The following is a 15,398-nucleotide window of genomic DNA, read 5'->3' as shown; positions in this document are numbered from 1 at the left end:
TCAGAATCTCCTTTGGATCTGGGCGGTTGGCACCAGTTGGTTCCTGGCGGGTGCCGCTGTCCCTGAGGTCGCGACAGGCCCCTGGGAGCAGGGCTGAGTGGGGCGGGCCCAGGAGGCACTCTGGCCCCAGCTGGCTGCCTGCTCACAGGACGCCTGAGGCCTTTAACGGGCGCCATCCGGACCCGCCTGGCTCCACGGGAGGGCGCGCGCTTCTGTCCTTACGAGGCCGCCCACATCCTCAGGCCTGGAAAGCGGCGGTCAGGGTTAGAATCCGGGTTTCTGCAGCTTGGAGAATCCCACCTCCCGGGCCACTGCCCATGTCCTGGCATCAGTTTCTCCCATCTGCTCCCCCGAGAGTCCCAGCCCCTCACACCCCCCTCTGCAGTCCTGGCGGGGTGACGACCCGGCCCTGGGGGGGAGACGGCTGCACTAGGAGGGAGAACGGAATGGCCATCCCCCCGCCCCCTCCCGACCGGTGGGAGCTTAGAGCCAGGAGCCCCCGGGGGGAGGGAGGAGGCCTGGGCTCAGACACCCCCAGCTCAAGGTACGGCTACGGCGGGGACAGGCAGTGGGTCTGGGGACCCGGGAAGGAACACAAGACTTTCCGGAGAAGGGGCACAGGCGCTGGGCAGGACGGGGCTGCAGGTGAGGCCAGGGCAGGGCCACAGCCCAGGCCCTGGACTCCTCCCCCGGGCACTGGGGAGCCACAGCCGGTGAGTGAGTGAGCCGGACAGGACCACGCGCTAGGGGTCAGGGAGGCGCTTCAGGCAGACGGGAGGCACCGTGGCCCCCACCCTGGCCCAGGGTCCACCCGGGGCGTTAAGCTGCCCCCACCCCCCACCGGGTCGTTTTCCGCCCTTGGCTGTGGAGGCTAAGAATAGACACTCCCTTCCTGGCCCCCACCGGAAACCACAGCCACGGGGGGCACATCCTGAGCCTGGCCTCGTTCCCACCGTCCGCTCCCCCCAGGCCATCTCCGCCCCTCCCAGGCCTCCCTAGCTGACTGAGCGGGGTGGGGTCGGGGAGGCAGGGAGGACAGGAGGCGGTGGAAGTCACAGCTCATGTTCAAATCCCACCCACACGCGGCCGTGGACGCATCATTTCTTCCCTCCGGACCTCAGTTTCCCCATCTTTTTTGTTTGTTCTTAATATATTTTTTTTTTTAACGTAAGCTCTACACCTAACATGGGGCTCGAACTCACAACCCTGAGACCAAGAGAGTTGCGCGCTGCGCCCACGGAGCCAGCCGGCCCCCCCCCCCCCCGGTCTTTCCCTGTCTTCACGAGCGTCTCTCCCCGCCGCCGCGCAGAGCTGCCGCGAGGCCCAGGCCAAATGCGAGTCCAGTGCCCTTCTCCGACGCCTGCTGTGGCCGGTTCCCAGAAGGGACGTTGCCCTTGTTATCTCGGCCCAGAGGAAGTGGGGAGAGGACAGCCTCCCTCCAGCCCCGCGCCACAGCCGCTCCATCACATCTGCCTCCTTGCGATTCCCGGAAGCCGCACGCTCGGTCTCCTCTCTTAAGTTTTAAACGGGGAGTGTCTGTCGCCACCGTGTCTCTCGGACCTGGCGAACTCCTGTCCATCCTACAAAGCCCCGGCGCCGACGCTCCCCACCCCGGTCTTTCTTTCTCCAGCCACGGGGGGGCATCCTCGAGGGCAGGTCTGACTCCACATTGTCCGGCCACATGGGCTAGGACACAGAATTGCACTGGAAGAGGGTTGGAGGGTAGGAGAGTAGGCTTTACGGGGCGGGGGGCGCGGGGTGTGGGGGGGGAGTCCTCTGAGCCAGGGCTCTGCCAGAGGCCGGAGTTGGGAGTTGGGGGGATCCCCTACCGGGAAGGATGAGAGCTGATGGGCTCACTGCCTCAGGGCCTCAGACAATGGGATAGGGCAGGGGAGGGGCCTTCTGGAAGGATGCTGGGTGTGAGTGAAGGCTTGGAGGCGGGAAGGATGGTGGAGGGGCAGCCAGAGAAGGGGTGTCAGACACGCAGGGGAGGGCGGGAGCACGTGGTCCTCACTCAGAGCCTGACCTCAGGCGACCCTCCCAGATCCCCGAGCACTGGGTGGGGCAGAGTCTAGGCCAAACCGGTCAGTCCTGGCCCACTCGGGGCCTGACGTGGGGCCAGTGAGGCCCAGGGGATCCCTCCACGCCCAAGTCCTGCCCTGCACGCAGCTTCAAGGGCTCCCGGACCCCCTTCACCCACCTAAGGACCGTCTAGCACAGGCCCGTGCTGTAGCCGTCCCCAGCCTGGTCACCCTCTGTTTTTGTGGCTGAGGAGGCTGGCCCAGAGCCCTGGGTCTGGGGGGGGGGGGGGGGGGGGGGGTCTTCAAAAGGAAGTGGACCCTGCCTGGGAGCCCACGCCTCATCCTCCCATCAGTCCTGCGGGCACCGGGCCGACAGCCTTTCCCACCTGACACTGGGGTGGGGGGTGGAGGCCAGGGGGAAACGGACCCCCTCACTGCAGGCGGCCCTCCAGGGGCGGTCCCTTCGCTGGTTTCACTGCCATCTCCAAGCCTTTGTCCTCACAGGACCCTCCCCCCGGAATGCGGCGACCCACCGCGTCCCACCGACCTGCTCCAGGAAAGCCTGTCTCAGCAGGACGCCCGTCCTCCCCTCTAAACAGACCCCCGCATTGATTAGGTACCTACTGTGTGCCAGGCCCAGCCCCACCAGGTTCACCGGCTTAGAGCCCTGGGCCCCTCGGGGCCTGATTCTGCCGGGAGGGGGGGTGGGGAGGGGAGGGGGACGCCCGGCCCCTCCCGATCTCGGGTGCTGCCCAGACGGTGAACAACGCGGGGCCTGGCGGCAGAAGTGCAAAGAGGGGGCCCAGCTGGGGGGGGGGCCCAGGCTACAGTCCCCCGAGAGGGCCCCGGCCACCGCATCCCTGTCCCTGAGCCCAGGGGGCCGAGCCGGGTCCCCAGCGGACTGGGGGGCGCCCCCTGACCCCCATCGGCCAGGCCAGGCCTGAGGGGCGTGGCCAGCGCCAGGGGGAGGGGCCGGTGAGAGACGCAGGAGAGACAGACAGGGACCGACAGGGCGCGGGCCGCTGCGCGGAGCCCCCATCCTGGGCTATTTTTAGCCCCCGCGGACCCCGCTTCCAGGCGGGGAGGACTCGGCGCCCCTCCTCCAGCCCCGGAGGACGTCGCGCAGCCTGGCGTCCTGAGCTGCCGCGCCCTCCATCCGTGCCCTGCGGAAACGGGGCAGCGCCGGGGTCCTCTGTGCGTCCCGCCCCCGGCCGTGACTCGGTTTCCCCGGGGGCCCCGGGAGGCCCGACCGCCCTGCTCCCCGCTCCGCCCTCCCCGGCCTGAGCCCGACACCCGCACGTCGGCCAGCCGGGCTGTGCGACAGGGGCGACCCCAGCGCAGGCCACGGATCGTCGTCTCCAGGTGAGGCCGGCCCGCCAGGTTAGGGGCGCGGCGTGAGCGCGGGCAGGATGTGTCCGGCGGCCCGCCCCGCTGTGGGTGTGTCCCCCCCCCCCCCCACCGCCGGTCGCCAGGTGCTAGGTGTCCCCGGGCGGTGCTGAGACCAGGTCTGCGACCGGAGTGTGCCGTCGTGCCCCTGCCGTCCGCCCGGCGCCTGTCCCGGTGTGGCCCGCGACGTGCCTCTGTGTTTCCCTGGGAGCCTGCGGGGCCACTCAGGGTCCTTCGGCGCCGCAGGGAGGGTGCAAGGCGCTGGGCGTGGCTGCGAGCCCGTGTCTGTGCGTGTGTGGCCGGTCTCAGCCCACGTCGGGACCATCACTGTAACTCAGTGCCCATCCTCAACCACGGCCAAGGGCCCCCAGGCCTGTCCCCTCACCTCACACCTGCCCTCTTGTGCAGGTGAGTGGCGAGCCCTGGAGAGCACCCACTGTACAGATAAGGAAACTGAGGCTCCCGGGGGCCCCTTGAGTCAGGGCGGAGGCTGGGCTCAGACCTAGTGGGGCGGGCCCTGGCGGCCCCACTTTGCACCCTCTGGGGTGGGGGCCGGCTTGGTGTCACAAACAGGAAAAGGTCCCGGAAATTAAGCCTCATGGTGTGGTGAGGGGAGGTGGGGCAGGCCTGGGGGCTGACATTGGTGTGCGGTGTCTGTGGAGGGGTCCACACCCGTGGGCCTGCGAGCCTGCGTCAGGCCCCGGGCTGGCCTGGTCCCTGAAAAGGTGACACCGTTGGTCACCTGGACGGCGCTCAGAGCACTTAGCAAATGTGCTGGGGCCACCTCAGGGCTGCCCCCGTGCGCCTGGCCGGCCAGGAGCCGACCTCTGAGCTCCCGCAGGGCAGGGAAGGCTCCCGGGCGGGGAGGGGCCTGGGTGGGAGCAGGTCGGGCCCAGAAAATCAGCCGGAATGCCAGCAGGCGGCTCAGTGTCGTGGTTCTCCCCGTTTCACAGAGGAGGGGACGCTGAGGCTTTCTCCCCGTTTCACGGAGGAGGGGACACTGAGGCTTGGCACAGTTTACCCCCCCCCCAGCCTGGGACTCCGGCGAGCCGGTCAGAGGTCAGCGTCGCCCCTGCGGGAGTCTGGGTGAGCCTGGGCGTGGGGACAGGAGGCCTTGCAAGCCGTCGAGTGGGGGGAGAGGGGGAGAGACGTGTTGAGAGATGGCTGGCTCGGCCGACAGGAGGGGGTGGGGGAGGAGAGCCAGGGACCCACCCACAGGCAGAGGAGGGGCCTGGCGCTTGGGAACCGGAGATCGCATTCCGCAGGGGGCTGGGCATGGGAGGCCTGGTGCCTGAGGCTCTGGGGCAGCTGGAAGGAGCCACCAGGCCTCACCCAGGTGGGCTGACCCTGGAGCCAGGAGCTGAGACGGAAGTTCTGGACCCAGGACCCAGCCACGTTCCCATCAAAGCTCTAGAACCTCAGCCCCTTGGAATTCTCGACTCGAGGCCCTGCGGGTTCTGGAAGCGGGACCCCCTGCTCTTGGGCCACGGAATCCTGAGTCTGTCTAGCGGATCTGGGCGCCAGGCCCCCCCACGAGGCACAGAAAGGAGGATGGGTTCCCCCGAAGGGCCACACGGTGCTGATTGTGGACCTCGGGCTGTGGCGAGGACAGGGCCCTGCCGTCCGCTCCCAGCCCGTCTGGGGGTGAGGGTGGGGGGAGGGGAAGGGAGGCTTTGCCAGGTGCCCCTGCGGGGCTGGCGTGGTTGCCTGGGGAACTCGGGAAGGCAGCTGTCACCAGGACCTGTCCCCGAGGGGACTGGAAACCAGAGGCTGTGGCCAGAGGGAGTCAGGCCAGTTTCCAGCCTCCCCCTGGGGCCGAGAGCTCTGGGTCACAGGTTTGTTCCCAGACACGGGAGGCGTGAGGCGGTCTCCGGGTGAATCAGCAGTCGAATCAGCAGTTCACGGAGCCTCCCACAGGGGCTGGCGCTGTGGGCCCAGGAGGAGCCCCTAGCTCGCGGTCACTCCAGCCTGGGGTGAGGTCAGTGGTCGCAGGCACAGCCCAAGTCCCCGGGAATGTCCCGCAACGGTGCACTCCAGCTCTGGAGGGAGAGAGTGCCCCGTCCCGAGGGGAATCCAAATGCAGGCCAAATCTGTGACGGCAGAGCACGCACCCCTGCCCTGCCGCGGAGGGGAAGGTTGCGGGTCACCGCGGAAAGCCCCCCGCCATGCTGCCCCCGCACTTCTCCCGGGGCCTCAGTGTTCCCACCGGAGGCCCCACCCCGCCGCCGCCGAGGAGGTGGTCTGGGCGCTCAGCCTGGGAGGGAAAGTCGGTGCGGGTGTCAGAAGCTGGGTAAGGAGTCGCTGAGCAGAGGGACCAGGCCAGCACAGCAGGGAACACGTGGGAAGGTGGCCACGGCCACCACCCTGAGGGCACCCACGAGGCCCTGAGCCCTGTACTCGGACCCACTCGTTCCCGTCATCAGGCCCCTTACAGGAAGGGACGAGGCGTGCGACTAGACCAGAGTCAGTGAGAGGGTAGGCAGCGAGGCCTGGACCCCGGGCCCATCTGACCCACTTGTAGGAAATGCTGTCCCTCGGGGGCGCCCGGGTGGCTCAGTCCGTTGAGCGCCCGACTTCGGCTCAGGTCATGATCTCACAGTTTGTAGGTTCGAGCCCCGCATCGGGCTCTGCGCTGACAGCTCGGAGCCTGGAGCCTGCTTGGGATTCTGTGTCTCCCTCTCTGTGCCCCTCCCCCACTCACGCTCTGTCTCTCTCAAAAATATTTAAAAATTAACAAAAAAAAGAAAGAAAATCCCATCCCTTAAAGGAAATCTCCACCCCACGCCCCCCATCTGGTTATTGGCAAACCTTCGAATCGTTTACACGCATTTATACGTAACGAGACCTGGATTTACCCCCTGAGATCAACTCGGGCCAGGCTGTGGGACCTCGGACAAGAGATTTAACTAACGTGCCTCGGTTTGCCCCCTCTGCAAAATGGGTGTCACAGTAGGACCTTTGTGAGCTTTCCCTGCCCGGCCACCCCCGTACTTCCCATGTCTGCCCGCCTTCACCCGCTCTTCCCCACCCCCACCCCGGGAACCCCTGCTGCCCACACAGGGAGCCTTCCTGTCTTTTGGGGAACCGGGAGCTGTTTTTTGAATGATCTCTCAATTTATTTCTCCTTGACGTCCCCACATCTGGTGTGTTCGTCCACATTCGCAGAAGTCAGGCCCAGATGTCTCTGGTTTTGTCGCCCGGCCCCACCGCGAGGACCAGGTCCCTCTCGCTGCCATTTATAGCCCATCCCCGGGGAGTCTGTCACTGCCCATGAGCCGTGTTTCTGTTCCCAGAATGGAACCGGATTTCTGGGTTTGTTTCTTATTATGAAAACAATGCCCTGAAAACGGGGGCGGCGGGGAAGAATCCACACGATTGCAACATGTGCCAGGAAGCGTCGTCCTAAAACGCGGGAGGTGTCGGGCCCCCCGCCATGCGTGCGCGACAACTGGTGACCCAGAGGCTGACCTCAGAGCCGGCCTGGGAGCCGGGACCTCTGGCCGATGTCCAGCTGCCCTCCCCACCCATCCTGGATTCTGCAGTCCGACAAGGGCTCAGAGGGGCGACAGGGGCTCAGAGGGGCGACAGGGGCTCAGAGGGGTGACAGGGGCTCAGAGGGGTGACAAGCAGGGGGCGGTGGTGCCCGGAGGGCAGAAATCATTTGCCTGGGGCCACGCCGGGGGGTGCCTGGGGCTGCCGTTCAAACCCAGGGCCTCTCTCTGGGTTCTTCTCGGACACCCAGAAAATACTAACAGGTCTCCAGGGGTCACAGAGGAGACGGCAGTGGTCCTCACCCTTGAGGGTCACGGCCACCGGGGCAGGACAGAGTTGGAGGCGGTACGGGTAGTGATACGACTGAGCGGGGAGCGAGGCAAGTCGGGGAAGGTTTCTTCAAAGAGGGGTTATTCGGGGCGCCTGGGCGGCTCGGTCAGTTGAGTGTCCGACTTGATCTCGGCTCGTGTCGTGGTGTCACCATTCGTAGCCTCCCCTCTCCTGCCCGTGCTGTCTCTCTTTCTCTCTCTCTCTCTCAAAATAAACAAACATAAAAACAAAGAAAAGCGAAGAGGGTCATTTGGACTGGGGCGTTGAAGCCCGCGTAGGAGTTCGCCAGGCCCGCGCGGATTCAAGGGCAGCGTGGATCACCCGCGTTTCTTCTGCCTGCTCCCCCAGGTGTGCCCGAGCCGCCCCCGCCCGCCGCCCCCGGCCCGATGGGTTGGTGACCCGGCGCCATGTGGCCCAACGGCAGCGCCCCGGGGCCCTGTTTCCGGCCCACCAACATCACCCTGGAAGAGCGGCAGCTCATCGCCTCCCCCTGGTTCGCCGCCTCCTTCTGCCTCGTGGGCCTGGCGTCCAACCTGCTGGCCCTGAGCGTGCTGGCCGGTGCGCGGCAGGGCGGCTCGCACGCCCGCTCCTCCTTCCTCACCTTCCTCTGCGGCCTGGTCCTCACCGACTTCGTGGGGCTGCTGGTCACCGGCGCCATCGTGGTGGCCCAGCACGCCATCCTCTTCGACTGGCGCGCCGTGGACCCCGGCTGCCGCCTCTGCCAGTTCATGGGCGTCGTCATGGTCTTCTTCGGCCTCTGCCCGCTGTGGCTGGGGGCCGCCATGGCCTCGGAGCGCTACCTGGGCATCACCCGGCCCTTCTCGCGGCCCGCGGCCGCCTCCCGGCGCCGCGCCTGGGCCACGGTGGGGCTGGTGTGGACCTCGGCGCTGGCGCTGGGCCTGCTGCCCCTGCTGGGCGTCGGCCGCTACACGGTGCAGTATCCCGGCTCCTGGTGCTTCCTGACGCTCGGCGCCCAGCCCGGGGACGTGGCCTTCGGCCTGCTGTTCTCGCTCCTGGGCGGCCTCTCGGTGGGGCTGTCCTTCCTGCTCAACACGATCAGCGTGGCCACTCTGTGCCACGTGTACCACGGCCAGGAGGCCGCCCAGCAGCGCCCACGGGACTGTGAGGTCGAGATGATGGCTCAGCTCACGGGCATCATGGTGGTGGCCACGATCTGCTGGATGCCGCTGCTGGTGAGTGGCGGGCGGGCGGGGGGGGGGGGGGGGGGGGCCTGCTCGGGGCTCCTGCCGCTCCTGGTGACCGGGCTCAGCCGCATGGATTTAAGTCTCCCGGTTGTCACCCGCCCGGGAAAACGTGGGCACGGACCCCAGGGTTCGGGCGTCCTTCCTCGAGGAGCTCACGAGCGGGACGCAGATAACCCCCAAGCCGGGGGCGCGACGGGGATGCCCAGGGAGGGGCTCCAGGATTCCATCTGGGGCATCGGAGAAGGCTTCCCAGGGGACGGGCGTGGGAGCTGGGGTCTTGAGGGATGAATAGGAGTTTTCTTAACAAAGCCAAGGAAGCCACTCTAGGTAGTGTTGCTGAATCATCAAACATCTCCTGAGTCTACTCCGTGCCTGGTTCTGGGCTGGAACCCAGGCCTGCCCAGGTTTTCCGAGTCGGGGAGGCTGGGCCCAAGCCCTGCGAGTGATTGGTGTAAGTTGGCCACTCGGGGTGGTTGTCTTTCCATTTCTGTTTGATCGGGACGAGTCTGGCGTCTGAAGTCAGACACGCGGTCCCCAGCCCACGTCCCATGAGGACTTGCCGTGTGACTCTGGCTCCGGGCTCCCCTCCTCCTCCAGCCTTGCTGTCTGGTTACGGGGATCCGAAAGCGTGATGGCGAGGTCGAAATGAGCTCGCTCATTCGTTCGTTCTTCCAACAAGCGTGTCACGAGCGACTCCTGTGTACAAGGCTCCGCTCTAGGCGCCGAGGACACAGCAGACATCCTGTGCTTCCGGGAGCTCTTGCCAGCGGGGCAGGCGGGCCGTGAACTTAGTCTGCTCCCTCCGCCGCTGGAGCGGGCGACTCCTGGTCTCAGGATCGTGAGTTCGAGCCCCACGTCGGGCGTAGCGATCACTTAAAAACAGAACCCCAAAAACAAACCAAAACAAGGCAACCCGCGAATGGAAAGATCGCGGATTTGTTCTTGCTTTTGCCTTGTTTTTTTTCGTTTGTTTGTTTTGCTACAACGTCTGGCATATGTGAACGGTTAGAGGAAAGGTACAAAGACGCATCGTATTTTGTGACACGTGCAAATGCCACGGAGTTCCCATTTCCGCCTCCAGAAATAAAGTCCTGTTGGAACACGGCCGCGCCCGTTCGGTTCCATGGGGCTTTCACGCTGCAGAGCTTAGTGGCGACAGAGACCGCGTTTCGAGTGTTATACGGTCCTTTAAGAAAAAGTTTGTCACCAAAGGGGACTCAGGAGTCGTTTAGCGATTCAGCGAGATTCTACCTGGGACGCCTTCCTGGTTTTTGTCTAGCAGTTAAACTCCTATCCGTGTTTCAGAGCGCCAGCCCCAAGGGTTCAGGGCGGAGCAGGGCCCGTTCTGGGTGTCTGTCCCAAGGGATTGCAGGCTGGAGGGCAGATCCTGGTCAGGGGCCTCTTGGTGAAGGTGACATTTGAGCAAAGACATGGTAGAGGGGTAAGCCGTGTGGAGCTCTGAGGGCGAAAGCATTCCAGGCAGCGGGCGCAGCATGGGCCAAGGTCCTGAGGCAGGACCCTGCCTAGAGTGTGGGAGGAACAGCCCGGAGGCCTGTGTGGTTGGAGCAGAGTGGGGGAGGGGGAGGGAGGGAGGACGGGAGGGCGGAGAGGGGACGGGCACAGGTCGCCGAGGGCCTTGGGGGGCCGAGGGGAGAATTTGGGCTTCTACCCCGGGGGGGAGGGAGAAGCCCTGGAGGGACCCGACTCAGGTGCCGCCCAGTACATGTGAGGGATGCACTAGTAATAAGTGAATACATAAGTGTTCTCAGATCCGTGAGAACAGGCCTGGGAGGGACACGCCGAGGACAGGTCAAGAACACCTCCGTCAGCCAGAAGCACCGTCCTGTAACTGACGCTCCCGCGGGAACCCGTAGGTGCCCGTGGCTGGCACCCACCCCGGGAACGGGTTCCTCGCAGGCTCCCTGCTTCCCTCCCCCGGCCGAGATACACACAGCCGTCGGCCGACGAGGACCCTGCCCTCCAGCCTCCTGGCTCTTGGTAACACCCAGAAGGAGCTCCGTCCTGCTCCGAGTCGTCAGAACTGGGGCTCTGACGCATGAATAGGAGTTCGCTCGCTAGACCGAAGGGGGAAGGCATCCCGGGTAGAACCCCTGCCTCACGAAACAATTCCTGAGTCCCCTTTGGGGGTAAGCTTTCTCATAAAGGGCCGGGCAGGGAATATTCCAGGCACGGTCTCCGTCACAGCGACTCGGCCCGGCCCAAGGGAGCGTGAAGGCAGCCACCGACGACGGGGAAAATGCACGTGGCTTGCGCCCCTGGGCTCCGTTCGTGGACGCCGAGGTTTGAATCCCATGTCGTTTTCACGTGCCACAGATATGCTCCTTTCTATTTTTTCTCCCACTGTTCACACGTGGAAGGACATTCTCGACATAACAACAAAACCAAAGCAAAGGACAAAGCAAACAAAAGGAGGCAGAAAGACGCGGAGGGCCAGATTTGGCCCCTGACCACCCCCCGCTCTAGAGCCTCCCCTGGCTCCCATCGCCCCCCAAGACAGGCCCCCAGACGCTCCCTGCGAACTCACCTGGGGAAACTCCCACCCGCCAGCCGGTCACCGCCCCTCCCCCTCGGTCAGCTCAGGTGCCCGCTCTGGGCTCCTGCGGGCCTCACCCCTCCTCCACCGTGGCTCTGCCACCCCCACCCGCACGCTCTGACAGCCTGGCCACCATCCTGGTGGGGACTGCGGACCCACGCCGGAGGGACCCAGTGTGTCTGCCCCCAGCCTTGCCCAGCACACAGTAGGTGCTCAGGAAACAATATAAATACAAGTTTTTAAAGATTTTATTTTACTTTTATTTTTAAAGTTTGTTTATTTTGAGAGAGAGAGAGAGAGAGAGAGAGTACAAGCAGGGGAGGGCCAGAGAGAGAGAGGGAGACGGAGAGAATCCCAAACAGGTGCCTCACTGACAGCACGGAGCCCGATGCGGGGCTCGAACTCACAGACCGCGAGATCGTGACCTGAGCTGAAGTCGGACGCTTAACCGACTGAGCCACCCAGGCGCCCCCCCCAGATTTTATTTTTAAGGAATCTCTACACACAACGTGGGGCTCGAATTCCCAACCCTGAGACTGAGTCACAGGCTCTTTAGACTGAACCAGCCCCGGTGTCCCAATGTTAATATAATTTCAATATACCAGTTTATTTTAATAGAAGAATTTAACATCATGTGAATTATGATCATGCTTAACATAAATTTTCATTATAGTTACAAAATATACATTATAACTATTACATTGTTATTGAGTTATCATTTGTACCTAATTGTATCAATGATACAGTTATATGATTATACTTGTAATATATATTTTAAATACTATATATTATAATTAACAGTATATTAGCTATTCGTTGTATTATATATTTGTAAATAACTTATATGACATATGTAATATTAAACACAAATGTCAACAGTAATGAAATATACTTAAATGATTCAGTATACAAGTTTAACATGGAATTATTTAATATAAAATTGTGTCAAAATCATATAAAATATAATTACATAAAATATAAATTTCAACGCAAGATATAATTACTTAAAATAAAATATATGATATAAAAATTAAGTAGGGGCGCCTGGGTGGTTCAGTCGGTGAAGCGTCTGACTCTTGGTTTCGGCTCAGGTCATGATCTCACGGTTCGTGAGTTCGAGCCCCGCGTTGGGCTCTGTGCTGATGGCTCGGAGCCTGGAGCCTGCTTGGGATTCTGTCTCTACTCCTCCCTGGCTCTCGCTCTCTCTCCCTCTCTCTCAAAATAAATAAACTTAAAAAAATTAAGGATTTCATGGGCAACTTTATAGTCCAATGTTGTATTCTACCTTTCGCACGAATCGAACAGTAACGCTGGGGCAGGAACGGTGACTCCGCCTGCTTCCCCCTCCAGGTCTCTGTTTCTTTCCCACCATTTTTAATTGTGCCCCCGAGAGAGGCAGGAAAAGCGTGCTGTCTTCTAGCTCCATCAGCTGCAGCCCAGAGAGGTCAGGCGGCTCTCCCGAGGTCACACAGCAAAGCCGGGGCACAACCAGCACTGGATCTCAGCTGCCCCCGGGGCGGGGGGGGGGGGGGGCCCGCAGGGAAGGGGCCGGTGAGGGGCCGGGCTGGGGGCCGGCGGGGTCCCTGGCTAACCGCTCTGACCCCCGGCAGGTGTTCATCGCCCAGACGGTGCTGCGCAGCCCGCCCGCCATGAGCCCGACCGGACAGCTGTCGCGAGCCACGGAGCAACGGCTGCTCATTTACCTGCGCGTGGCCACCTGGAACCAGATCCTGGACCCCTGGGTGTACATCCTGTTCCGCCGGGCCGTGATCCGGCGTCTCCACCCTTGCCTCGGCGCCCGGCCCAGGTCGCTGTCCCTGCAGCCCCAGCTCACCCAGAGGCCCACGGTGCAGTAGGACCCGGCGGGGGGACAGCCGGTCGGGGCGCTCCCGAGGGTCACGGCCGGTCTCTTCGGAAGCCCCAGGAGCCGGGAGCGTCGGAAGGACCGAGACGCCGAAGGGCAGGCCTGCGGGCTGTCCTCCATCCGCCCTGGGGACTCCCTAACTCCTCCCTCCCGTCCCTTCTCCCCCCTCCCCCCAAGGGTGGGCAGGCCTGTGGGGTGGGTGTCCGAGGAGATCAGACTTGCAAGCCTCCCCTTCCAGAAATCCTCCAGAAGCGGGGGCCCTCGGACCCGATACGACCTGCTTACTGGGGGGTACCGTTGGGTCAGCTTGACACCCCCACCCAAGAAGGCCCTGTTTAGAAAATATTGAGCAGGAATAGGCAGGACACCCCCTCCCTGGCCAAAATACGTCTTAGCCCCGCCGGCCGTCTTTGTTTCCCTCTGGGTCCAGACGGCATAGATCTTCACCGACAGGCGGGCGGCCGCCTGAGCAGAGCTGGGGTGCAGGGGAAGGGGGAGGGGAGGGGGCTGGGTTCTGACTCCTCACCTCCTTTCTGGAGTCTTGACTAAGCACTTTGTGGGTCCGGTCTCCTGTCATCCTACAGTCCCTGGGGTTCTGGCATTAAACCCATTCGCAGGTGAGGAAAAGAGAGGAGACAGACAGAGACAGGCAGGACTGGGACGTGAACAATTGCTACCCAGCCCCCCCGCCCCCGTCCCAAGCAGGGCTCACTCCCTCACTCGGGTAGCTGCTCCCACACCACTTCAGACCCCAGGGCCTTGAACAGAAGGCACTTGGCCCACAGCAGATGCTCAATAAACATCCATGGGAGGGACAGAGGACTGAGCCTTTACCACCCGTGTGTGTGTGTGTGTGTGTGTGTGTGCTCGTGCAGGTGCCCGAGCTCATGCACAGCGCTTGGCAAAGAGCTTGGCACAGAGTAGACGCCTGAGAAGCACCCGGTGTGGTCACGTCAGCCCCCTAAACCCTCCTGCCTGCCCCTTCCTCTGTCTTCCCAGGAACTCCCCCCAGAAATGACACATCCAGCTGCCGGGGTGGGAGGTGCCTTTATTTCCCACGAGCCCTCGAGGTACATGAGGACGGAATTCCCCTCCTGCTCCCCGTTTCTCCACCTCCTGCCCGCAGGCCTCTCCCCCTCCCCCCCAGCCCACCCCGCCCCGCCCCACCCCTGCCAGCTTTCCACTCCACAGACCTGGGATCTGCTTACAGCTCTCAAGAGCCAGGCCCCGGTGAAACTAAAGCCCCTGTTTCCACTCTCCCTGCCACCCGCCCCCCTCCCCACCCCTGCAACCTGCTGGGGGAATGAGGTCACCTGCTGCTTCCAGGGGGGACCCAGGCTGGGAGGGGCAGGAGGCAGGATGGGGGAGACCACGGAGGCCAACAGATGTCCTCCTCAAACTATAGCTCCCCTTGGTGGGGGAGGGGCTCTGATGACTCCTTGAACATGGGGGAGGGGACAGGTCCCTGAGCCAGGCATTCAGGGGCTGGGAATGCAGGAGGGGCTCCCTGGGGGCAGAACTGCTCCCTGGGGGCAGACAGATATGGTGGGTGGGGGGGACTGTTGGGGTCCGAGCCGAGGCTTGGGGAAGAGGGCTGGTTTCTGGGGGGCTGAGGGGATCTGTGGCTGAGGGGCCGGGTAGGAAGTTGCTGGGCTTTGGCTCAGGCCGGGGTCGGCCTGGGTTCCATGTACCAGATCATGGGGCCGGGGCTGAGGCCGAGAGACTGTGCTAGGGGCCAGAGTCAGGGCTCTGGGGGCTGGAGAAGTGAGACCAGCCTGGGTTCTAAGGTCAAGGCCAGAGATCTGCAGGTGCTGGATCTCTGAGCTGGTCTGGGTCCTGGAGCTGGAGCGGGTTCCCGAAACAGGCTGGGTTCTAGAACTAAGGCAAGGTCCAGAGCTGGGCTGAGTTCTTGCACTGCTCTGGGTTTCAGAGTTGGGCGGGGTCTCAGGGCTGAACCGAATCCTGGATCTGGACTGGGCTCCAGAGCTGGGCTGAATTCTTGCACGGGGCTGGGTCTCTGAGGCAGGCTGGGTCTCAGAACTGAGCTGGGTTCCAGAACTGATCAGGGTTCTGGAGTTGGGTTGGGGTCCAGAAACAGGCCGGGTTCGGGAACTGAAGTGAGTTCCAGAGCTGGGCTGTATTCTTGAACTGGTGTGGCTTCGAGAGCTGGGCTGTGTCTCAGAGTTGAACTGAATCCTGGGACTGAGCTGGGCTCTAGAACAGAGCTGGGTTTCGGGGCTGAGCTGAATCTCAGAGCTGAGCCAGGTCTCCGAGCTAGACTGAGTTCTGGAGCCAAGCTGGGCTCCAGAGCTGGGCTGAATTCTTGCACGGGGCTGGGTCTCTGAAGTGAGCTGGGTGTCAGAGCTGAGCTGGGTTCTAGAACTGATCAGGCTTCTGGAGCTGGGCTGGGTCCCAGAGCTGGGCTGGGCTCTAGCGATGAGCTGAGTTCCAGAGCTGGTCTGCTTCCCAGAGTTCAGCTCGATACCAGAGCTGCCTTGGGCCGTGGCTTGAAGCTGGCATCTAGAACTCGGCAGGGCTTCTGAGAC

At 63.1% G+C, this 15,398-nt stretch overlaps 1 protein-coding gene across 2 annotated transcripts; it reads left to right on the top strand.

The window, feature by feature from the left end:
* The first annotated feature begins 2,959 nt into the window (after window positions 1-2,959).
* TBXA2R (thromboxane A2 receptor) lies at window positions 2,960-13,886 on the top strand. 2 transcript variants are annotated; one of them, XM_049639603.1, is made up of 3 exons: window positions 2,960-3,383; window positions 7,578-8,422; window positions 12,599-13,886. In XM_049639603.1, exons 2-3 carry the CDS (start codon window positions 7,637-7,639, stop codon window positions 12,842-12,844), a joined length of 1,032 nt encoding a protein of 343 aa, XP_049495560.1. In that variant the 5' UTR covers window positions 2,960-3,383; window positions 7,578-7,636; the 3' UTR covers window positions 12,845-13,886. The 2 variants fall into 2 exon arrangements, with proteins under 2 accessions (XP_049495560.1, XP_049495561.1); XM_049639604.1 differs by lacking the exon at window positions 2,960-3,383 and adding an exon at window positions 4,373-4,493.
* The last annotated feature ends 1,512 nt before the right edge of the window (window positions 13,887-15,398 follow it).

Source organism: Panthera uncia, chromosome A2 (genome assembly GCF_023721935.1).
Source record: "Panthera uncia isolate 11264 chromosome A2, Puncia_PCG_1.0, whole genome shotgun sequence".
Taxonomy (NCBI): domain Eukaryota; kingdom Metazoa; phylum Chordata; class Mammalia; order Carnivora; family Felidae; genus Panthera; species Panthera uncia.
The sequence above is the reverse complement of the archived record's forward strand: the minus strand, read 5'-3'. Positions and strand labels throughout refer to the sequence as shown.